Source organism: Panthera leo, chromosome B4, assembly GCF_018350215.1.
Source record: "Panthera leo isolate Ple1 chromosome B4, P.leo_Ple1_pat1.1, whole genome shotgun sequence".
NCBI lineage: Eukaryota > Metazoa > Chordata > Mammalia > Carnivora > Felidae > Panthera > Panthera leo.
Window position 1 is genome coordinate 121,175,779 of NC_056685.1, and position 25,487 is coordinate 121,201,265.

A 25,487-nucleotide genomic window follows, 5' to 3' on the forward strand; every position below is an offset into this window, starting at 1 on the left:
TTATTAAAAAATCCAGAAGCCAGGAGCAAGCCCTGAACAGCAGTTTCTAGGTCCATCAGCACTGCAGGAATGGCAACTTATGGGATCTTGGCTGGCCAGTCTGTGGCAGTGGTCTGGGGTAAGTCATCTTTGGTGGAAGCTCTGAAATATCTGATAGATAAGCTTCAAACATTAATCAGCAATGAGGGCCAAGTGTCTGTGGAAAACATCAACCAGCTGTTGCAATCTGCCCACAAAGAATCTAGCCTTGACATTATTTTGTTGGGTGTAATTCCTGGAAGCACTACTCTTCACAGTGCTGAGATTTGGGCTGAGATGCCCTGGTGGATGTCTTTTTCTGAAAGAGCTGGTAGAGACAGCTGTAGTCAACAATAGCAAAGGGAGGACAACATCTGTGTTTGGCCCTGACTCTTTCTGGTCTTGTGGAAGTGAAAGAGCTGCAGCAGGAGCCCTTGAACCCTGAAGAGATACAGTCTGTCCAAGAACACCTGTTACCAAAGTGACAGTTTGCTTTGTTTACAGATTGCCGGCAAAAACCCAACTTTGAAGTGTGTTCTTCTAGTCAACTGAAGCTTTCCATTGCCAAGAAGTCTTCTCCTCTGATGAAGCCTGCTATGGACCCTGCAGCAGCCAAGCTTTGGACCCTCTCAGCCAATGACATAGAGGATGAAAGCATGGATCTCATTGACTCAGATGAGCAGCTGGATCTGGAAAATTTTAAGAAGCCAGATTCAGCTTCCCCGTGGGCTCCTTTGTGTGAGGAAGGGGAAAAAAAAGAGGAAGAATTGCACCCGTGGCCTCACAGAAGCACTGGAGAAAGAGAAGCCAAGGGAACAAGTGAGCTCCAGCCCAAGTGGGCTTGTAGAAATTTCTACCTGGGTAATGCTTTCTGCTGTGCCAGCTGCCCTTACCTTGGGATGCCAGCCTTCAAACCTAGGGAGCAGGCACTCCTGAGCAATAGCAATCTCACTGATGCCTGGGAGGGACCCAACGTGGTGCAAACCTGCTCCTCCAGCCAACTCCTGTCCCTCAAATCCCACCATTGTGGTTCCTCCCATCTCCTCTGGATTTGCTCACTCTCTGCTTCACATGAATCCATCTGCAGGAAGGGTGCTTGGTAAACAGAGTGAAGCTGGCAAGAGGTACAGCGGTGTGCAGTGCTGCTATGCATCAAAAGGCCACAGCATAATGGAGCCTTGTTACTCTGAGTGGGGAGACCTGTTTCTCCACCTAGTGTTAGGGAATAGGACAGTGTCCTGAAGAGGGCCCTCTCCTGATGACACAATGCTGACCTAACACTCAGAGCCCGGGCATCCTTGAGTATTAACACTTTGGGACAAAGAGGGCCGCTGCCCCTATCCTAAACTCAGCATTACTGCCACTACTTATCTTCCAGACTTGGTGGTGAACTTGCATTTATTTGTTGGCGACATGAGTGAAGAGTCTCATGACCTCCTTAGGGCACCAAAGGAATCACCATTGGTTGCTGTGATCGTATTCAGTGTCCTTCTGCCCTTTCTATCTCTACCTCACCCATTTTACTGTATTGTATCTGTCTTATTGTTTTGCTAATCTATAGTTATTGAAGTTGTGTACGTCTGCAAAAAAAGTCCATAAATGCTATGGAGCCGTTAAAAATATTTACAACCCCATGATGACATACAAAATATTGACGTTGTAATGCCAATAATAATATGAAAGTGTTTAGATCTACTTCACTTCTTCATCCGATTCCCTCCACAGTCTATGCATATTTTGTTTCCTTTCTTCAATACCGGACCATACGTGTCAAGGTCACCAGTGACCTTCACCTTGTCAGATCCAGCAGCTACTTCCCCAGCCTTAGCTTTCAGCATAGTTGACCAGTTGTTCTTCATCCGTGCCAAGACTAGACTGTGTCTACCTCACTGGCTCTCTATCCCATCTCCCTTCCAGGCCACTGCTAAATGTTAGAGCACTCCAAGGATCAACTCGGTCCTCTTCTCTTCTTTACCCTCCTTTCCATAGCTCTCTCCCTAAAATATCTCATCCAGTTTCACGGCTTTATAAATACTCCACATGGTTCAGTAGTTAAAGAGTGTTTAACGTATTTAAGTCACACCTCCAGTCCTGACCTCTACACCAAGCTCTGGGCAGGAATGTATTCAATTGTCTACTTAATATCTTTCCTTGTCTAAGATGTAAGCACCTCAGACTAAATACTTCCAAACAGAATTATTATTATTATTATTATTATTACTATTACTATTATTATTGTGTTTTGTTCAATTCACACAACAGTGCATGGCCCAAGTAGATTCTCAAGAAATACTTTCTGAATAAATACGTGAAAAAAAAAAAATACACATACAGCTGCTTGTACAATTACGTTTAACAACATAAGAGTGGTAGGAAAAATACCCAAATTTTAACTGGTTGCTTATGAAATTAAGATTTTTCTTTAAAACTCCTTTTCTGGGTGCCTGGGTGGCTCAGTGGGTTAAGCCTCCGACTTTGGCTCAGGTCACATGCTCTCGCGGTTCCTGAGTTCGAGCCCTGTGTCCAGCTCTGTGCTGACAGCTCAGAGCCTGGAGCCTGCTTCGGATTCTGTGTCTCCCTCTCTCTCTGTCCCTGTCTCTGTCTATTTCTCTCTGTCTAAGAAATAAGTAAAACATTAAAAAAATAAAACTCTTTTTCTATTTTTCAATTTTATTCAGACAGTAATGGTTAATATGACTTTGGCGCTCAGAGACTTCTGCCAGACTGCCACTTACCAGCTGCACATCCTTGCTTCCTTCGTATGCCAAAGGGGCTCAAAAATATGCACCTCAGAGGCCCCTGGGAGGCTCAGTCAGTTAAGCCACAGACTTTGGCTCAGGTCATGACCTCAAGGTTTGTGAGTTCGAGCCCGCGTTGGGCTCTGTGTTGACAGCTCAGAGCCTGGAGCCTGCTTCGGATTGTTTCTCCCTCTCTCTCTGCCTCTCCCCCACTTGCACTCTGTCTCTCTCCCTCTCTCAAAAAAAAAAAATAAATAAAATGTAAAAAAAAAAATTAAAAAATGCACCTCAATTATGTCCATGTAGCGTTCACACTGCGCTTTTCTGTAAAATTCTGGATGTAAAGAGCTTTGCGTGGTATAAGGCTCATAGTGAAGGGTAGTGATTGTTAGTCGATAATACGGACAGGGAGATTTTCTTTTATAATAAAAATACATATATATTTTTTATAAGTCTTCCCTGAAAAGAGAGAAAGAATTCCACGCCTACTCCAACATCAACTCACCGCGGCCCCGCCCGCTTCCCAGAAGGCTGCGACTGCTCGGTCGGCTTTTCCGCCCACGTGATCCTCCCAGGCTCCTCCCCATCTCCAACATGGCCGCGCCCAGGGGCACAAGCCGCACGTGATGGAGTCCGAGCACCTGGAAATTGGAGCGTGCAAGTGTGTGAGCAAGTTTACCTCCGTACCATCGGTTCCATCCTTTCGACCCTTACCTAGGTCCTCGCGGGCCCCTGTGTCTCTGCCGCCATGAAGACAAAGCCTATGTCCCACAAGACGGAGAACACGTACAGGGTGAGCAAAGGCACTTGGGCCAGGAACCGTGGGTACCTGCTGCCTCAGCCTTGGAACTGGGTCTGAGCGGGACACTAGGGGCTGAGGTGTTCTGGGCGGAGCGTGAGTCACTTACCTGACAAAAGAGAGGGACTTGGCGGGTGTAGTAAACATGGGATGGGGAAAGACGTCTGAATAGCACGTTTCGCCCGCGGTTTGTGGGGTCTGGCCTGCCTGGGAATTCCTTTTGGTCCAGAGTTAAATTCATTATCACAGACTAATTGCTTAGGAGATGTTTTCCACTACTCTTTTCTCCTTAAAGACCAAATTGGGGGGCGAGCCGGCGGAAGGAGGTAAGTGATTTCTGGCTAATGGCTATGACACCACTTTCAGTTTTTCTTCTGAGAGTTTCTTTGTTATTGTACCAATCGTATGTCTGTATGTGTTTAAAAACACTACTGTTGCAACGACTTAGCCAGATCCCTGTGCTTGTAGCGGGTTATGAAACCTAACAGTAGATCCAGGGAGGCCACATCACCGACTTTCACCTGGATCCACCACAATTTAGTGTGGAAATTTTATTTGAAATGACATAACTGAACTTTTGCAAATACATTCGTGGAAGTATTTAATTATCTTCACATAGTAGTAGTACAGGGCGTTTAACACTATGTCTTTGAGCTTGTTTTTACACTTCGCTTTTGTGACTCATCAGTGATGTCTACGTCTAGTTTCAAAACACAATTATATATTTTATGATTGATTGAAAATACAAGTCTGAAATTGCAAGAGAAGCATACTGTTATTCGTAATGATAGTACGTGAGGAGGCTTATTGAAACTTTAAACTTTATATTTTCACAAGGCAATTGTGGACATGTAATTATTATACAGCGCTTAAAACAGATATTCAAGATGTGATAAGTGTTAAATGATGATCGTATATTAAATATCCCTCCCTTTCGCAGTTTCTTACATTTGCTGAACGATTGGCGAATGTGAATATTGATATTATTCACCGGATTGATAGAACTGCAAGCTATGATGAGGTAAGAGAATGTTTACTAGCTGATCTTCGAGTATTCACAGTTGGTTTTTTAGTCTCTCCTCTTAGAAGTGAATTGTTTTTCAAGCCATTCCTTAATGAATATGAAATGCATTATACCTGTGTGATTTTATAAGTTGCTACATATGGCAAATTAGGTCTCAATTAAAGCAAATTAGAAATTTATGGGCTCAATAGCCATATGTGCTACAATATTAGACGAGTGTAGATATGGAACATTTCCATCATTGTGCAAAGTTCTATCAGGTGATACTGTGTTAGACAATTGGCTTGATACCTAGATACTTAGACTTCTGTGATTCCAGCCTCTCCCTTTTCCATGTGCATTCTGATTGCAGAATGCAATGGTGCATTTTCATTTTCCTGAAGCTACAGTTTTTAAGAGGTTTTAAGAACATCACTTTTCCAGGGCTTAGTTTCTTCCTTTACAAAATGAAAGGAGCTAGATTTCCAGTTCTAACCATGCTCTCAGTCACACCTGTACTTAAAAATCTTGCTTTTGCTTCATCTTCATTATGTCCCTGTTACCCTATTAAGGTCCTCTATAACATGCCTTTAACTTAGGGGTTCAACTTCAGTTCTTACAGTTCTTCACTTATAACTCTAGTCAGACTTTGCTTACTGTCCCTTTGGATGCCTTATTCCAACGTGTGAATTCAATGTGTTAAATGATGTGATCTGGGTAAGCACATAATGCTTTATTTGTATAGGTTTTAGCATGGCAAAAAGGACAGGAAATACTGTTTAATGTTGAGAGAGAAACCTATATAAAGGAACAGAGACTAGAAAATTCATGTGACATTTAAGGAACTGCAAAACGTTTCAATGTGGTTATTAATTGTATGTATAGTGTTTGTGTTGATGGTGACTGGGATAGGGGAAGGAGATAGCTGGTGAGAGATAAAGCTGAAGAAATAGTCAAGGAGCATAAAGAACTTCATATGTCAAGCTAAGTTTGGATTTTATCCTGAAGCTATGGGATGTCATTCTTGGAGTAAGGTAGAGGAGTGTGTGACATGATCAGGTCTCAGTTTTAGATCTCTCTAGCTTTAATGTGAAAGGAAGAGTAGGATTGGAGTCAGGACAACCTGTTGTGAGGATTTGGTAGTCATCCAAGTGAGAAAATTATTATGGTAGCAGCAGTCAAGATGGAGAGAAGGATTCCAGAGATATTAAAGAAGTAGAATGGAGAGGACTTGTGACCTGCTGGTTTTGGAGGGAAGGAGGTTAAAGTTTGGTTCTAACGACTGGGTGGTTGAGGACATCACTTATCAAGGTAGATTTGTAGGAAGAGAAGCAGGGGGTTGATTCTATTTGGGGCTTACTGAATTTGATGTACCTGTGGCCATCCAAATGATGCTGTCCAAAATCTATTTGGATATATGGATCTGGAGGAGTACAGGTGATTTTGGAGGTGGAATTATAGATTTAGAATTCAGTATATGGTTTATAATTTAAGCCACAGGAGAGATAGATGGTTTAAGAGGTAGAATGTCAGGTTAGAGAAGAGAGCCTAGGATCTGATCTTGGGCTGGATGGTCCAGAATGGTCTCAATCACATTTTAACTGGGGCTTGTTAGTCCTAGTTATCCTCATGGCCTTTTACTCTCTGATAAGCTAGACTAGGCTTCTTTTCATAATGGCAGAATCTTCTCAAGAGAGAGAAAGCAGAAGTTGTAAAGCCTCTTAAAGCCTAACTTTGGCAGTTGCAAGATCACTTCTGTTGCACATTATAGGTCAAAGCAAGTCAGAAAACCTGGCCAGATTCAAGGAGTGAGAAAATAGACTCCATCCCTCTGTGGTAGGGGCTGTGAGTCACATGGCAAAGGGACAGGGACATAGTCTACCACAAAATGGCTGACATGTGCCTGCTGCTATGCTATACTGGGAATGCCTTCTTCATTTAGGTTTAAACTGCTAGGTGTATTTCTCTCTCTTAAGAGACACCGAACAAAATTTAATGAGATCCTCTTTCTTTCCCTCTATTCTGCCTATTGATTTATCTTCATTTTTATTTTTTAAAGATTTCCAAAGCACTTTTTAAAGGTTTGCTCTTTTTTTGAGATTGTAGATTTGGCATGCAGTTTGTGTACTAATTTGTACTGTCACATTCCACTCACACACGCACATACAGTAATAATTTTATTGATTTTACCTTTCAAAGTACAAAGTAATGTACACTGGGATAATAAGCTAAACAGTATGACAACGTATTGGTGAACTTAGAAAAACTTGTTATCTCACCTCTCCTACCCCTTATTGTCAAGGAAACTAATATGAACAATTTGGTATATATATATTCTGTACTTTTCTGTCATACAAATATTTGCAAATGTGTATATTTATAGAGGCCTTTTTAAAAAATATTGGCTCCTACCATATACTTTACTACGTAACTTGCTTTTATCGTTTTGGGAGTTTATCCTCAACATCCTTCTAATTCAATATAGATACAACTATTCTTAGTAGCTATATAATATACCTTAGAATTTATGGACCATGAATTACAACAAGCACTTTCCTGTTGTTGGATATTTATACTTTTTATGTTTTCCACCCACTACAATAAAGTTGAATAAGCATCCTTATACTAGTATGTTTGTAAATTTTATAAAAAGCATCTCCAGAATGGGAATTGATGGGTCAGAGGGCATACCTGTTTTGTTTTTGTTTTTGTTTTTGTTTTTGTTTTTGTTTTCATTTTAATGATTGCTGGAGTATTTTCCCACAAGGTTGTAATTCATATTTCCAAAAGCAGAATGAAAGAATTACAAGAGCATATTTTTCTGGGCCTAAAATTGTAGAAAACAGGAAAAAAATTTTTTTCTTTAGTGTGACTATCACATAGGTTTTAAAGAATCATTTGCTGCAACCAAATCAACAAAATACTGTGTTTATAAATCCTTTGCCCATATTATACATCTGATTGCTTTTTGAGTATGTTAGTTATCACCCTTTAAAAAAAATGTGTTTAAACTCCTATTATCATTGTCTCAAGGTATCATTATTCTTATTTACTTTGATCATAGATTTTCTTTGAGTTGCCTGATTAATGGACTGCTTTAATCTTGGCAGGAAGTCGAAACCTACTTTTTTGAGGGTCTGCTGAAATGGAGAGAATTGAACCTTACAGAGCACTTTGGTATTTTCTATTTTGCTTCTATTTTTTTCTCCCATCATTTGTACTTTATGTGTTTAAAACGACTAAATTAGTGGTATGGTAGAAAAGCAGAACCTATTCTCTCTCTCTTTCTCCCTTTTTTTTTTTTTCACCCAGGAAAATTTTACAAAGAAGTTATTGACAAGTGCCAGTCCTTCAATCAGTTGGTCTATCATCAAAATGAGATAGTTCAGAGTTTGAAGACTCACCTGCAAACCAAGAACAGTTTTGCTTATCAGCCCCTTTTGGAGTAAGTAACGTGTTGAGAGAAAGCTCAATGACATTTATCTGAATTATAGAAAGGTTGTGTTTTATACTACATTTGCCTTAGATCTGGTGTCTGTAATTTGGAAACAAGAATGTACCTTTTCTGTTAGATCAGAACATTAGTGAATTGTCAAAAAGCAGAATCTTTAGAGTTATCCTCCTTTTGTTTTTCTTTTATACATTTAAGAAAATTCATATTTCTTTCATGCTACAGGAGTGAGCATAATTTGTGATTAAAAAAAAAATACACGTTCTTGCTCCAGCTGAATTTCTTTGCTGAACTCTTAAAATGTGAAAAATGTTATGCCTTTCTCAAGACTTGGTTTGGAAGTTTTAATTAATCCTGTTATCACAGGCAATCTGTTATCATTTGTGAAATAGTCTGTCTTTTGATCTGCATGTCTCAGAATCAGTTACCTCTACTTATCTTTAATGCAGTTTGGTTGTACAGTTGGCACGAGATCTGCAGACGGACTTTTATCCACATTTTCAGGATTTTTTCCTGACCATCACCTCAATCCTGGAGACTCAGGACACAGAGTTACTAGAATGGGCTTTCACCTCGCTGTCCTATCTTTACAAGTACCTGTGGAGACTGATGGTGAAGGACATGTCCAATATATACAGGTGACCCTTTTCTCTAATTCGGGTTTGGTTTGATTTTTGTCCCTTTTCAATTTTATTTTATCTTACGTACAATTCAGCACTGTTTAGTAAATTTATGGGGCTGTGCAAATACCACCATAATCCAGTTTAAAAACATTTCCATCATGGGGCACCTGGGTGGCTCAGTCGGTTGAGCGTCCAGCTTCGTTTCAGGTCATGGTCTCGCGGTCTGTGAGTTCCAGCCCTGTGTCGGGTTCTGTGCTGACAGCTCGGAGCCTGGGGCCTGCTTTGGATTCTTTGTCTCCCTCTCTCTGCCCCTCCCCTGCTCATGCTCTGTCTCTTTCTCTCTCTCTCTCTCTGTCTCTCTCTCTCTCTGTCAAAAATAAATAAACATTAAAAAAAAATTTTTTTAAGCATTTCCATCATCGCCAAAAGATTTCTCATGTCTGTCTACAAGTCAGTCCTGCTCCCCATCTGCATCAGTTTTGAGAGCAAAAGCAATATATATATATATATATATATATATATATATATATATATATATATATATATATATATATATGTATATGTATGTATATATATATATATATACATATGTATTAAATAGTCATAATTGTCTCTGTGAAAACAGCTGTGCTTTAGGCTCCTCAATAGAACAGTCCTCCTCAGTAACAAAACAGTTTAGCATCTGAGTTTTGCAAGTTTTTATTTTTTGTTCAAGTGCAGTTTTTATCAATACTGGCAACCAGGATTGCTCACTCTTGCCCTGTGTTTAGTTAAAAAATGTGCACTACCCATCATGCGTACCTGCTGACATGGCTGCCTGACTCTGACATATTTTTTTGATTGTTTTTCTCTGGAGTTCTGTTTGACTCCAGACTGCCCTTCCAGCTCAGTCTCTATACAAAGTTGGTTCTCCAGCCAAAGTGGTCCACATTGGCCGGTCTGCATTGACCTGGTCTTTTCTTATCTGCAGCCATTGAAATCCTGCCTCTTGCCGTCAAAGTCAGGCTTGGTTTCCATAATCTCCACAAATATTTCTGGGCACCTTAGCCAAAAGTGAAAGCTTTGTACTCTGAACTCCTCTGGTATTCTATACACTTACGTTACACAACTTCTGTTATAATTGTTTGTTCATAGTAATGATGTTCTTTACAAACCTGTGAACTGTTCAAGAGTCCAGTCTTAAATATCTGCATTTACCCAGTCCCTAACATATTAAGTAAGCCTGAAGAGACATTCAGAGAACATTGTGAACAAATGTGGACAGGGAAAGAGGATGAATTCCGTAGTTACATTTTGTTTAAGGAAAAGATTGTTTATAATCAATTTCAGTCTGGGACTGATGGAGCTTTCCACTTGGTGTACTGATTATTTCTGCATACTTTAATTGCCACAGGAGTGTGTAAGATTACCGCCCTCCTCCCAAGTATAGGTGTGGGTTTGGGATAGGACTATAGATTTCGTTTTTGTTTTTATACCAACCCCCTTTACCCTACCCTTGGTTGAACCACCCTTCCCTCTACCCTGCCTTGATTAAAGAATGAGAAAGAAATATTTTTCCAGCCTTTGCTGGTTCTTTGTGAAGCTTTTGGTAAAATGTATTAGAAACCAGATTACTTTGTCAAAACCAGCAAGATCTTGGGGCAGTATTCAGTAGTCCCCCCTTATGTGTGAGGTTTATGTTCCAGGCCCCACAGTGGACACCCGAAAGCACAGATAGTACTGAACTCTGTATGTGCTATGTTTTTTCCTATGTATATATACCTATGACAAAGTGTAATTTATAAACGCACAGATTAATAGCAATAACTAATAATAGAGCAATTATAACAACATACTGTAACAGAAGTTGTGTGTATGTGGTCTCTCTTTGAAAATACCTTATTGTACTGTACTCACATTTGTGATGATGTGAGATGATAAAAGGCTAATGTGTTGAGATGAAGTGAGATGAACAACAAGGTAGATATTGTGGCATTAGTGCTATGCTCCTATTGAGCTGACAGTGGTCAGTAGGAGGAGCACCTGATTCCAGACCACAGTTGACTATGGGTAGCTGAGACCACTGAATGGAACACAGATAAGGAGGGACCACTGCATGGCTATTTGGTTTCATGACTTCTCTTGTTACTTTTTTATCTTCTAAGCCACGCTTTCCACTTCTAAATTTATTTGCTGTTGGTGTGACATCTTCAACAGCCTGGATATTTTCACATAAGTATTACTAAAATCAAAGTCAGCACATTCCTGCTCAAACTATCTCTTCATTCGTTCATGTGTTCAGTAAGGATGTACTGTGTTAGGCCCTTTTTGGTTGCCCATTTCCCAACAGTGATACCATCTTTCTTCTCGTCAACTGAGGCTTGGTGTCTTAGAGGCATTTTTGACCCAGTTGTCTTCAAGGACCCCAAATCCTCTTGATTCCATTATTCATGTACTCACTTGATTAAGTATTTATTAAACACTGTACAGCACCTGAGATGCAATTGCAAATAAAACAGATAAAAAATCCCTCTTCATGCAAAGTTTACAGTTTATCAGTGGAACATCTTGGGTGCATGCCTGGCATGTGTGAGGAACAGCAAAGAATCCTGGGTGGTGGGGCAACATGTATAAGTAGAGACTAATTAGACAGTGCCACATCATATTAATAAGGGTCCAGGCCTTGTGGGCACTGTAAGGTCTTTGCTTCCACCACAAGGACTCTTGAAATGTCTCTTGGGTCCATCTTTTGCCATTTCACTCTACCATCAGCTTCTTTCATACCCTTGTTCGCCCAAGCTTGCGTGACTTGAACAGATTTCTAGCTGGACTGCCAGCCTCTTCTTTCTTCATTTATTTTATCCTATATCCTGCTGCTAAATTAAACTTTCTGAAATATTAACTTCTTATTTAGCCAATATTTATTAGCACCTGTTATGGGCAACGAAGTGCTAGGTACTGAGGGTACAGCGAAAATAAGAGATACATTCCATGCTCTCCTGTCACTGGGGAGACCAGTTTAAACAATGTGATTATTCAGGTAATTATTTAGTTATAGCTACGTGGCGGTGTGACCTTAAGCAGGTTGCTTGACCTTTCTGTCTCAGTTTCATTATCTGTGGAACCAGGATAACAGTTCCCACCCCATGGAGTTGTGTTGTTTACAGGAAGTAACAGAGAAAGTGCTTACGAAGATGAAAGCTAAAGCCTAGTCTCCTCTGTTTGGTGTTCACAGTGACCGGTTTACCTGAGCAGCTTTATCTGCAGCAGCCCACCCAGCCACATCACCCTTTTTCTTTCAGACAGACTAGCCTCCTTTAGATTGTTTCTGCTCACCCCATCTTTGCTCTCACTTTTATCTCTAGTCATACGCACTACTGTACCCACTTGAATTCTTCATATTGTTCAGGACTCAGCTCTTCATGGAGTCTTCTCTGTAAGACCTGTACCACCGGTCCTAGGATTTTTCTTGTCTGTGACCTTCATCTTCTGTCTTGGTAGTTGAATGAGGTTTTAAAGCACTTGCTTTATACTTGAAATGTATTCCTTGCATACCTAGCACAGTGTTGGGCATACAGTTGACATGGAATGTATGTTTATTAAAATGTGATTAAACATGTCTTATTTTCTCATTTATAGCATGTATAGTACACTTCTGGCTCATAAAAAACTACATATAAGAAACTTTGCTGCTGAAAGTTTTACTTTTTTGATGAGAAAGGTTAGTCTGATATATGTTTATGGCTCATTAATCCTCAAGAATCTGATGAACAGAAGCAGATATCTTTTATAATATGATTTTTATGAACTAAATATATATGTATGTATATGTATGTGTACATATATATATATATATATATATATACACGAATAAACCTTTTACCATTTTGAATTTATCTTATCATAAAATTGCTCACTAATGTGAAATAATTTGAGTCACTCGTTTATTGTTATTTAGGTTTTTGGTAGCTTGCAGTGTGTGCATATCAGAAGTGCCCTCGAATTCAAGTCAGTAAATATATGAATGGTGAGAGTAGTAGAAAATTTTATAATAATTTCCTGGAAAGAACTGATGACATAGTGTCACTTGTGTTTGTTTCCATAGTAAATTTTAGAGGGTCACAGTGGTATTAATTTCTCTTATAAGTATGTGATTTGCTTTCAAAAATAAAATACTGCCTTATGTAGTTTTTCTTGGCACAGACCTTCATATTATTTCATTGAATCACTGTTGTATATGAAATAAGAAGTGGTATACTATTATAATAGTTTGAAATCATTACAGGTTTCTCTTCCTTTTAGAATTTTATCCTAATTACATTTAACTGAACCTGTGGACCAGTAAATAATATGTATTCATTTGGATTTGTTTGTTTTGTAAATACAGTTTTCCATTTGCATTTTGTGTTTTAGGTTTCTGATAAAAACGCACTTTTCAATTTAATGTTTCTTGATCTTGATGAACATCCGGAAAAAGTAGAAGGAGTTGGACAGTTGCTCTTTGAAATGTGCAAAGGAGTTAGAAATATGTTTCATTCCTGTACAGGGAAGGTAAATAACCGGAAGGATACTTTGTGTCTGTGTGAAAGCTATTAAAAAGAAAACCTATGATATTTATGTAAATGGTGTGGAGAGAGGATAGCCTAGAATAAATAAAAAGCACTAAATGGGGAGCATTAGGTTGTTGATAACAATGCTTACCTAATGTAGGTTCTGGGTGATTAGGTATAGTATTTACTTACAAAATCATTGCTGTCTTCTCCATCTGGATCCTAGAAGGTAACATAAATTGATTAATGAGTGAGGAGTAGACAGTTGGATGATAAAATTCTCCATCCTAGTTTGGAAATTCCTTTTGGGATGTGCAGTTAACCATCAAAGCTACCCTGTCTTTGATTATTCCAGATCAGATTTTAAGATAGGTTAATCAGAGTGGGCATAATCAGACTGGGAAATAACAGTGTTAATACTTAAAAATAAGATTGTACATGTTTATTTTAATGGTTATTGGCTTCCCACAGGCAGTGAAGCTAATTTTGCAAAAACTAGGACCAGTTACTGAAACAGAAACTCAGCTACCATGGATGTTAGTTGGAGAAACACTCAAAAACATGGTCAAATCCACTGTGTCCTACATCTACAGGGAACATTTTGGTCCACTTTTTGAATGTTTGCAAGTGAGTTCTAATTTTTAAGGATTTGTTTGTAATAAGAAGCCCAAGAGTTGATTGTTCTTGCTCTTAGTTTAGCAAAACACTCCTGGAGATTGTATTTTTATAATTATTATCTTTATACTTTTGCATACATACTAGGATATTTTTTCCCCCTTTATCTCCTGGTCTTTGTTTGGTTGGTTGGTTTTTGGTTTTTGGTTTTTGTTTTGGATATTTTGAGATGCAATAGAACATAGTGGCTAAACGCCCTTAGAGCCAGACCGCCCCTGTTCAAATCTTGGCTTTGTCACTTACTGGTAGTGTGACTTGGGAAAGTTACTTAAATATCTGTTCCCCAGTGTTTTCATCCGGTGGGATTATGGGACAGTAATATTATCTACCTCATGGTTGTTATCAGGATTGTGAATAAACACTTAAAAAGCACTTTATGACTGTGCATTCAAAAACGTTAGGTATTCTTAGTGACTCCTGGTAGGTACAAGGGAATGTGAAAATTTGAACTGCTTCACCCAGTATTTTCATTATTGGGTTAACAGGTGAGTTTCATATGTTATAGTTATTCTTTTCTGTTAAATTCTTTATTGGCAGGAATCACTTCTGGATCTACATAGAAAAGTAACCACAACGAACTGTGGGGAAAGTTCTGAACAGATAAGAAGGTTGTTAGAAACATATCTAATACTTGTGAAACATGGAAATGGATCAAAGATAACCAAACCTGTCGATGTTTGTGAGGTGAGTTCCCAACTACATTTGTTTAGAGTCTGTTCATTAAAATCTATTGCTAAGTGTACATTGTTTTTTCTTTTATTTTACAGGTATTATGTCAAACAGTACACATAGCCAATCTTTCCACAACTTGCCGGGAGACCCTCTTGGCTGTAATTTCTGCTTTGATCCTGGGTGAAAATGTTTCCTTGCCAGAGACCTTTATCAAAGAAACCATACAGAAAGTAATTTACTTCAACAAATATTAATTGAGTAGTTAATAAGATGTTTAGCATTGAGTAGGCCTCCTGGGGAATACAAATGAAGTGTGCAAAGGCTCTGCCTTCAGGGAATTTATAATCTTGTTAAGGAGCCGTGAGTTGCATGCTGTAATAGAGAGAGACAAAACAAAATGCGATAAAGTAAATGTTTGGCATATATTCAGCAACACGTATAGCTTACCATGTGCTAGGTATGGACTAGGTATTCCAGGGTGGACGGTATGGTGCCTGCAGTTTTTGATTGTTAGGGAAGTGGGGCCCAGGGAACGAGTTATTATAATCCTTTGAATTAATCTATTGATGTCATTGAAACAAAGTGATTAATTCTGCTTGGGGTTGAGGGACAGAGAATGGTTTTCAACGAATTTATATTTGGGATAGTCCTTGAAGGTTAACTAGCATCTGCCAGTCAGAGAAGGTTTAAAAATGCCAGGGAACAGCACAAGGTGCGTTCAGAAAGTACAAAAACGTATGCCGATTGGGCTTCCATGGACACAGGAAGTGTGATGTATATCAGCGAGGCTCTGTTTGGCTTTGAAAAGTTTGGTTGGGTTTTATCCTGCAAATAGTGGAAGGCCCTGGAAAATTTTTAAGCAGGGTAATGATCTGATGATTTGAGATTTGCATTTTAATGAGTTTAGAAGAGGTTTTATAGGGAAGCGGGATTGAAAATAGACCAATTAGGTTCATGCCGCGCAGCAGTAAAAAGTATGGAGAAAGGTGTAAAATAGTGCTGCCTGCCGTTTCATGATTCTCTGTAGCTGGGAAAGAACTAAGCAGCTCTTAGGCAGAGGCCTGCATAATCACTGGAAACCTAGTGCCCCTCACGTCTATAAGTAAGTTTCTTTGGCAAAGGACAAGCATTTGGACAGAAGACTGGTTGAAGTGTGCCTGCTGCTACCTTATTCCAGCTGCCTTCCCAAGGAGAAGGGCTTAGTGCCTGTGTCTCACAGCTGGGGGTGTCCTTGCCACAAAGTTCTTTTTGAGAGTGACTTCTCCCGAGACTCTGTTGACTTGTATCAGGCATCCTACCACTTCTTGCTTGCAAATTAGAGGACCTTGAAGGTTTTGGGTGTTTTTTGTTTTCAGGAATGGGGAAAGTACTCTCTGTATATTTAATGTGTGTGTGTGTGTTTTTTTTTTTAACCTATGGTCCACAGATTTTTGAGAGTGGATTTGAAAGACGTCTAATTTTGGATTTTTCTGAAGTCATGTTTGTTATGAAGCAGTTTGAACAGGTGAGCAACTAATGTTTTGGATTTGTTTTGTTATGGATCTGTCACGATGAAATAATCAAACTTAAAATCCTATGATTTTTGTTTGTTTGAGAGGAATAGAATAAGTATTTGATGTTTTAGTCCATATTTTTTGATGCAATTATATTCCAATTGTAGTTTATAAGTAAAACTTTGTTTCATATGCCAAGGCATTTAAAATGCCATTAGATAACCAACTTGTTTTCTAATAATCCTTGAGGAAGTTATAGAACCATGTGGTAAAATTGAAAAAAGAGTTTAAGGAACTTTTATGTGACTTTGGAAAAGTCACATTCAGAAAAAATAGTTTCTGAAACATTTTGGGTTGCAGTAAGGTTACAAATGCACTTTATTGCTACAAAGTAAATACAGTACCTGATTTAATGAGATAGAAATCTTTCCCATTAAATCCTGACTTTATTTTATCCCTTTCCCTCCCTTCCATCAAACATTTGCCATTCCTTATAACTGGTCATGCATAGCATACCTCATGGAAGCCTGTCTGTGTTTGTTCTGATTTCCCCATTAGTCATTAATATATTATCATTTGCCTCCATAAGTAAATAATAAATAAATAAACAAACAAACAAACAAACCTTTGTGTGTGTCCTAGCCCTGTTCCTTCCTGTCCAGTGAGAGCCCTTTATCTTGCTCTGGTTTTTGTAGCAACCCCATTGTTTCCTTCTCCCCTGTTCTCTTTTTATTTTCTTAAACTGGTAAGAACAGAGACTACACTTGATCTTACCCAAAAGGCCGAGAATCCATATCTTTGGTTTTTTTTATAAACACCTTATTTTTATCAGAGGACTCCTTATGTGTATTCAAACAGTCAAGCAGGGCTAAAAGACAATCATTTGATTTCCACTCACATCTCCCTCACCAGGAGCAACCACATCTCTTAGGTTTCATCTATCTTTTTCTGTTACTTCATACTTTCTAATCATTTGAATATACTGCTTTTCCTTGATGCATTAGTTTTAGTTGTTAGCTATAGACTTCTTCTTATGGTGGATGGATTCTGATTCTTTTATACTCTCATCTTCTCTGTAGAGTTACAGCACAAATTTTGGTTGGATTCCTATTCACCATATAATTAATCCTTCCAAACAGGGAGTATTTTATAATTATGTTTCCTTTTTTTTTTTGTATACTTTTCCATTTTTCCTAAAGTTACAGATTGCCTCATTCTGGAATAACTGGAAATTATTTTCCTTGAATAGCTGGACAGTGAGTCTGTTTTCCCACAGCATTCTAAAATGCCTTTCACAGGGCAAACTGTCAGAAAACTTAGCAGCTTGAGTTTTTGTTTTTGTTTATTTTCCTTTCCTAGACACACTCCTCCTGAAGCAGTGCAAGTCTGAATGGGTTGCTTTCTCAACACACTGAGCAGAAGTCATACTAGGACTTCCTTTTGCTTTTCTCCTATTTCCTGGGTCTCATGTCTTTACCTTGTTACGCTTTACTTCCTTATTTTGATGGTACACATTTTCCAGAAGTTCTTAAGAAAGGGGGAATGAAAGTAAAATTTTGAGATTTAGTACACTGGAGAATGTCTTTATTCATATTGTTATAGGCTGGCTATAGAATTCTAGAGTTTGTCATTTTCCCTCAGTTTTTCAGGCTTTTCTTCAAGGTCTTATAGCTTTCATTGTTTCTTTGAAGAAGTCTGATGCCATTACGATTTCTGATCCTGTGTTTATGATCTGGTTTTTTTTTTCTCTGTGGAAGTATGAGAATCCTGTCTTCCTTAGGTGTTCTAAAATGTCTATCTGTTAATAAATGTGATTTCCTTTCTTATTTTTAGCTTTTTCTACCCAGCTTTCTCTTATACATTGAAAATTGCTTCTTGATTGATGAGGCTGCTGTCAAAGATGAAGCTCTAGCCATTTTGGCCAAGCTCATTCTGAACAAAGCAGCACCTCCTACTGCTGGCTCGATGGCAATTGAGAAGTACCCTCTGCTTTTCTCACAACAGACGGTGGGGTAAGTTCTAAGTCTTTATTCCCTGTAATGTTGATAGGGTTACCTGTTTTATAACGTAACAAGAATGCTGTAAAAATGAAGATCTGTGTATTTTAACTGGAAAGATGTCCCTGATACATTGTTCTGTGAAAAAAGAAGATGTAAAACAGTTGTTCTGTGAAAAAAGAAGATGATCTCATTTTGTAAAGTTAAAACAAAGTGTATATAAGCATTGGAAAAGACATGGAAGGATACACAAATAGGTTAACTTGGTTAACGTCAGGAGGATAGAATGTGAAAGAAAGAGGTGACTGTTGATTTGTTTTAGCCTTTTATTTTAAAATAATTGTACATTCACATGCAGTTGAAAGAAATAGCATGGGGTGCCTGGGTGGCCCAGTCAGTTAAGTGTCCAACTCTTGATCTCAGCTCAAGTCTTCATCTCAGGATTGTGAGTTCAAGCCCCACGTTAGCCTCCATGCTGGGCATGGAGCCTACTTTAAAAAAAAGAAAAGAAATAATACAGAGATGTTCTGTGTATTCTTCCCCCAGCTTCCCCCAGTAGTAACATCTTGCATAAGTTAATGGGATGTCACAACCATAAAATTGACATTTTTCAGATTACCTCAGTTTTACACACACTCATCTCTGGGTATGTGTGTATCTGGCTGTATGGTTCTGTGTAGTTTTATCACACTTGTAGATTCATAACCACAACCAGAGTCCAGATACAGAGCTGTTCCTCACCACAAGGATCTCTTGCACTACCTTTTAATAGCCATTCTCACCCTGACACTCCGCTCTCCATTCCTAACCCCTGGCAATCCGTCCTCCATTTTTAGGATTGTGTCATTTCAAGAATATTATGTAAACGGAATTAAAGAGTACAACTTTTGAGGTTGTCTTTCAGTTATGCAGTTCCCTTGCGACCCATCCAAGTTGTGTGTGTCAGTAGCCCATCTCTTTGTTAAAAATCTTTTCATGTGCTTATTGCTGAGTAGCAGCCCATGGTGTGGATGGATGTAGTGTACTCCATTCAGTGATTCACTTGTTGAAAGACTTCTAGTTTTTGGCCATTATGAATAAAGCTGTTATGAACAGTCATGTACGTAACTTTTTGTTGCTCTGAGATAAATGCCCAAAAGTGGAATTGTTGAGTTATATCATAAGTACATGTCTCATTTGATGAGAAACTGTCAGTAGTTGTCCAGTGTGGTTGTGCCATGGTACATTCCCACCAACAGTCTGAGTGATCCGGTTTCTCTGCATCCTCTCCAGCAGTTGGTATCATCACTGTTTTTTATTTTTTGCCAGTCTAATAGGATATGGTGAAATCTCATTGTGATTTTAAATTGCATTTCCTTAATGGCTAATGACATTAACCATCTTTTCGTGGGTTTATTTTCTATCTATATATCCTCTTCAGTGAAATATCTATTAATTTCCTTGGCTCATTTTCTTTCTTTTTTTTTTTTTTTTTTTTTTTTTTTTTTTTTTTTTTTTTTACGTTTATTTTGAGAGAGAGCAAGTGCACGAGCAGGGGCGGGGCCGAGAGAGAGGGTGAGAGAGAATCCCAAGCAGGCTCTGCACTGACAGTGCAGAGCCCAATGCTGGGCTCCATCTCACAAACCTTGAGATCATGACCTGAGTCGAAATCAAGAGTCGGACACTTAACCAGCTGAGCCACCCAGGTGCTCCCCACCTTGACCCTTTTTCTAACTGGACCGTGTGTTTCCTTACTGTTGAGTTTTGAGAACACGTTATATATTCTAGTTAAAGGTTTTGTTGTCAAATGAATGGTTTGCACATATATTCTTCTAGTCTATAGCCTGTCTTGTTCCCTTAAGATTTTTCACAGAGCACAGTTTTAGATTTCGATGAGGTTCAGTTGACCAACATTCCTTTTATAGGTAATGCTTTTGATGTCAAGTCCAAGAACTCTTTACCTGGCTGTAAGTCCTAGATGTTTTCTCCTACTTTTCTAAAAGTTTCATAGTTTTGTTTTACATGTAAGTCCATGATCCATTTTGAGTTAATTTTTATATAAGGTGTGAGGTTTAGGTCAGGTGTCTTTTTTTTGCTTGTGGATGCCCACTGTTCTGGCAACATTTGTTGAAAAGGCTATTCTTTTATGTTCTCTTCCATCGATCATGTATCTCTCCTCCTCTAATACCACACTATCTTATTATACTAGCTCTAAAATAAGTCTTGAAATCTTGAAAAAAAATTCCTCCCATTCTATTCTTCTTTTGTAGATTTTTTCAGCTATTCCTTGTCCTTCGTCGTTCTATATAAATTTTAGCAGAATCTTGTCTATGTCTACAAAAAAAACTTTGCTGGGATATTGTTTGGAATTGCCTTAAATCAAAGATCAATTTGGGGACAATTGACGTTTCCCTAAAGATACGCAAAACTGTTAACTTTGTTTATGTCAGGAGGACAGGAAGGGAAAGAAGGAAGTGACTGTTAACTTTTAGATTATATAACTTTGCATCATTTGAATTGTTAAAAGAGCCATGGATTACTTTCTTAATTTCATTAAAAATAATGCATACCCTTTGGAAGCTGAAAACGAGGTTTATATAAACATGTGAGAGGATTCTGCTGATCATTTTTCAAGTAGTTGTGGGTGTGTTTTTAGAAATTATAGATTAGGAAACCAGTTCCCTTATCATTCCTATGTGTTCATGCTTAAATTTATTTCTCTGGGATTTGTTAGACTTGCTGCATTTATATTTTGCTTTGGGACAGTAGGAATAGGTGAACAATTCTTGAGTTTTTGCTGAGTACTCAGCTTTGAAGCATCACAGAATCCCTTGAGATGGGTGTCATTGTCCCCATGGTCACACAGCGGAGTTAGTTGTTGATTCGGGATCAGTTTGAGATTCTGGAGGAACTTCTCTTCTTCACATGTTGCTCTCCTGCTGACTTTAAAAGTAACTTCTCTCTATCAAAACATGCAAGCAAAATCTTGTTGGTTTTTCAACATACTGGGCTGATTCCTGTCCAGCAGCCTCTGCAGTAAGTCTTCCCTCTGCCTAGTATGAGTACAGAGCATCGAGCAAGGAGGAGGGCAGAATGGGAGGCCTGGGTCAGATCACATGGGGTCTTGTAGGGTGAAGTAGGGAGTGTGTATTTTCCTGGAGGAGCTCATCGGCAGGTGTGACAAAGCAAGGGAATGACTTGGCAAGGAATGACCCACTTTTTTTTCAAGCAGCTCAATGTTTTCTTGTAAGGTTTTTGCAGATTGTTGATTCGCGGTTACTACTAGAATATATGTCAAGATGTAGTGACTTTCAGAAATCACCAATGAAATTAAACTATTATAATTTCTGAACATTTGATATCCTGGTAAGTATGAAACAAAAAAGAATACAACGTTTTAGTTAATTTTAATAATAACAGGGCACAGAAATAAAAACCTGATATTCTGCTTCTGTTGTGTAACAGACTGGGCATGGAGGCTAAATTATCAAAACAAACCAATTTACTTACTGTTTCTATGAGTTTTCTTTCAATTGGATTTCTGTCTTTCAAATAGGCGTGAGGTGTAGTTCATTGGCAAAAAGGAAAAGAGGCAAACAAGAATAGTGCCAAAGTAACAGACACCTAAACCTAAATGTCATGTCAGAAAACATCAAGGAAGAATTTATCAGATTAAAGAAACAGAGAACATTACTTCTAAATCATAATCACTTCAGTGGCATTTGTCAAATTCACCACTATGTGCAACATCATTCTACATTCGTAAAATCAAAATTCATGTCAAAATGGAAGGGGGGAATAGAGGAAGTCCATTCATTACAATTAATTACCTCTCCCGTTTTAAAAAAGTGTTCAGCAGAATGTACAGAAAAGAATGAATCAGAATGAATTAGAAAATTCAGAAATAATACCTAAAATTAGAAGAGACTTGCTTTAAGTTATGAAGTAAATTAAAATAGAGAATAGAAGGGGCGCCTGGGTGGCTCAGTCGGTTAAGTGTCCGACTCTTGATTTGGGCTCAGGTCATTCTCTTGCAGTTTATGATATCGAGCCCTGCGTCGGTCTCTGTGCTGACAGTGTAGAGCCTACTTGAGATTCCCTCTCTCTCTCTCTCTGTCTCTCTCTCTGCTCCTCCCCCATACCTGGGCATGCGTACGCCCGCCCGCTCTCTCTCTCTCTCTTTCTCAAAAAAATAAACTTTAAAAAAGAGAGAGTAGAAGAAAGTAGAACCAAAGGAGTTGAAAAAGCCTCTCACTGAAAGTCCAGAAACAACTCCCGTTCATTTACTTACTTATATTCAACCACCACCCCCAGTTTGCACCTCCCCACAAATGTTCCATGTTCCGCTCATGGAGAGGAGCCAGTTTTATTTCAGACTTCAGAGGACAAGAGCAATTATATTCCCTCCTCTTTTCAACATTCGTGTTTCTTCTCTTCCTTCAGATCCTGTGTAAGGCAGAAGAAGACTAGATCCAAGGGAGGAAAAGAACAGATCCCAGTGCTGGACCACCTCTTATCTCTAATTCAGTTACCTGCAAATAAAGATTCTACTTACCTTTCACATTCTTGGGCAGCCCTTGTCGTGTTACCTCACATCAGGTGAGAAAATAAACTGTGGGTAATTTTGAAAGAAATACTTAGCATGCTGAGTTCAACATGTGTTAGCCATTCCTTGCTCTTCCCTGAAAAAAGCCATTGAATGCAACTTTGAACTTTTCTCTTTTTCTCCCTACTTGGACAGACCTCTTGAGAAAGAGAAGGTGATACCAGTCGTCACATGCTTCATAGAGTCACTCTTCATGAATGTTGACAGAGAGAGTTTTGCAAAAGGTCAGTTACAATCCCCATTTGTTCTCTTCTTTCTTTTCTGGCACACCCAAAGTAACTATAAACACAACGGAATACCAGAGAATAGTGCTAGCATTGTGCTCTGACATAACCCCCTATATGATAAATACAGGAAAAAAAAAGGATAAGATGGATGTATTGCACTTGTACTTCAGAATGTGGTGACCGGCTCAGGGCGGCTTGAACACAAGCTGAATCTGAAGAGGAAGTGTTAGAAGGGTGCCATGGTATATGACCCCTCATTTTCAAGCCCCGGCTTTTATCTTATTCTCTGTCTCCCATGCGTACTCTATCCCTGGTATACACCTTATAGTCCATTTGCCTCCATTTGCTCACTCCGAGCAAGATACTATCTTTTACAGCCTTCCGCTGCCCTTGTACATGTGTTCCTTCTGCCAGAGTCCTTTCTAGGCCTTTGTCACTTGGTGAACTCTTAATTTTCTTTCAAAACTCATTTCAAGCACAGCACCTGTAGGAAGGCCTACATGACTTCCTGGCAGAGTTAGGCTGCCCTGCCCAGAACTTCCTTTCCTATTATACACTTGAACACCTCCTCCCACTAGCCTGAAGATAGCAGTTTGAAAGTAGATATTTTGTTTTATCCTAGGACAGTATTTTCTAATGTAATATATAGTAGTTGTTCATTCATTTAAATATTAAAATGTTAGGTTCTCTGTTTGATACTAAGCAAACACGTTAGAGGGTAAAGCAGACTCACCACAGCTGAAGTGCTCAATAGCCACATGTGGCTAGTGGCTGCCATATTGGATTGCAGCACGAGTACAGAACATTTCTGTCATTGCAGAAGGTTTTATCGGACAGCATTGTTCTAGTATCTCGAACAGGGATTGGCAAAATTTTTATGTAAAGGACCAGATAGTAGATATTTTAGGTTTTATAAATCCTGTTCAGTCTTTGTGGCATATTCTTTATTGTTTGCTTGTTTGTTGTTTTAAACAACCCTTTAAAAAATGTAAAAAACATTCTTAGACAACAGGCCATATAAAAACAGGCTACCTACAAATCTGACTTATGGGCCAAAGTTTCCCAATCTCTAGTCTGAGATTAAATGAATGCCTAATTTAAAAAAATAATTTATTAGCTTTTGAAAAGTACAAGTGTGTCTCCTCAAAAATTCTAATTTTGCTATTGGCAGCGAATCGAACCATTGAACTTATCTCCTCATCTTAATGGAACATACATTTTGATTCTCTATTTTTGAATATATTTTTCTCTTAAGAAAGCTACAAGAGGGGCGCCTGGGTGGCTCAGTTGGTTAAGCGTCCGACTTCAGCTCAGGTCACAATATCGCGGTCCGTGAGTTCGAGCCCCGCGTCGGGCTCTGTGCTGACAGCTCAGAGCCTGGAGCTTGCTTCCGATTCTGTGTCTCCCTCTCTCTCTCTGCCCCTCCCCCGTTCATGCTGTGTCTCTCTCTGTCTCAAAAATAAATAAACGACGGGGCGCCTGGATGGCGCAGTCGGTTAAGCGTCCGACTTCAGCCAGGTCACAATCTCGCGGTCCGTGAGTTCGAGCCCCGCGTCAGGCTCTGGGCTGATGGCTCGGAGCCTGGAGCCTGTTTCCGATTCTGTGTCTCCCTCTCTCTCTGCCCCTCCCCCGTTCATGCTCTGTCTCTCTCTGTCCCAAAAATAAATAAAAAACGTTGAAAAAAAAATTTTTTTTAAAATAAATAAATAAATAAACGTTAAAAAAAAAATTAAAAAAAAAAAGAAAGCTACAAGACTTGAGAACCTTCTCTTTTCAGTTCCTGCCTGTTACATCCTTACGTTTGACACATGATTCTTTAGGTGGTACAGCTTCACTTTCATTTAGGAACTCCTAGAAACAGCAAGTGTCAGATAAATGAGATGCCTGGTAGTAATTGTGTCAAAGGAATAAGTTATGTGGTTCTCCTGTTTTTCTGCCCTTAGGAAACTTGTTTGTTCTTTGTCAAGCTGTAAATACTATGTTAAGTTTGGAAGAATCTTCTGAAATTCTGCATTTGGTTCCTGTGGAACGTGTGAAGAATTTAGTATTGTAAGTAAACATATCTCCCATGTATATTAATCATGAATAAAATATAAAAGCTTCTGTTTTTGTGAAATCTTGGGCATGATAAAAGTCCTTATTTTGATCTATTTTATACCCAAGTTGTATTCATATTAGAAATTTATGATTGATTTAAATCCTTAAAATAAGTACATTTTTTTATGCAGTCTTTAAATGCAGATTCATCTTTGTAGGGCGGTATTTTACCATGTGGGTAAGCTCATGTTGTAGAGCATAAGGGTATATAATGCTGATTATTCCCAACCGAGACTTGCACAGTGTTGACCTTTTGTGACTTCCTGAGTGATTCCAACACACGCATTTCCACTACACTCATTCTGTCTCATCCTGATATCACCATTTTGGAAAACTTTCCTGTGGTCCTTTTACTACATAGCAAAACAACCCAGGTTTTTGTTTTTATAAGTTTATGTCAACCAGCTCCTGATTTTGGTAGTAGTAGAAGTCTGTTATCGGGGAGCCGTGTTCTTCTCAGCTTAGCACCCTTTCTAAAGGTCACACCTTTTGAAAACCTGGTAAAGTAGTTGGCTTCTTTTTCCAGAGTCTAATCCATTTTCCATCCATGCTGTTTTTTGTTGTTGCTGCTGTTGTTGTT

General features: G+C 38.8%; 1 protein-coding gene and 2 pseudogenes across 2 annotated transcripts in view; 2 read left to right on the plus strand and 1 right to left on the minus strand.

Moving 5' to 3' along the window:
• The first annotated feature begins 69 nt into the window (after positions 1–69).
• Positions 70–937, plus strand: LOC122223721 (annotated as a pseudogene).
• Positions 938–3,351: 2,414 nt separating this feature from the next.
• The window catches only part of UTP20 (UTP20 small subunit processome component), a 109,158-nt gene continuing 87,022 nt past the window's right edge, over positions 3,352–25,487 (plus strand). For both annotated transcript variants that reach the window (XM_042947505.1, XM_042947506.1), the window contains exons 1-15: positions 3,352–3,549; positions 4,496–4,576; positions 7,669–7,735; positions 7,871–8,003; positions 8,459–8,647; positions 12,251–12,332; positions 13,025–13,162; positions 13,633–13,788; positions 14,374–14,520; positions 14,604–14,738; positions 15,935–16,012; positions 17,835–18,013; positions 22,421–22,576; positions 22,719–22,807; positions 24,754–24,859. In XM_042947505.1, coding sequence (XP_042803439.1) covers positions 3,505–3,549; positions 4,496–4,576; positions 7,669–7,735; positions 7,871–8,003; positions 8,459–8,647; positions 12,251–12,332; positions 13,025–13,162; positions 13,633–13,788; positions 14,374–14,520; positions 14,604–14,738; positions 15,935–16,012; positions 17,835–18,013; positions 22,421–22,576; positions 22,719–22,807; positions 24,754–24,859 — 1,781 coding nt within the window. In that variant the 5' untranslated portion in view covers positions 3,352–3,504. The remainder of the gene's footprint in view (positions 3,550–4,495; positions 4,577–7,668; positions 7,736–7,870; positions 8,004–8,458; positions 8,648–12,250; positions 12,333–13,024; positions 13,163–13,632; positions 13,789–14,373; positions 14,521–14,603; positions 14,739–15,934; positions 16,013–17,834; positions 18,014–22,420; positions 22,577–22,718; positions 22,808–24,753; positions 24,860–25,487) is intronic.
• LOC122225780 lies at positions 16,586–16,795 on the minus strand (annotated as a pseudogene).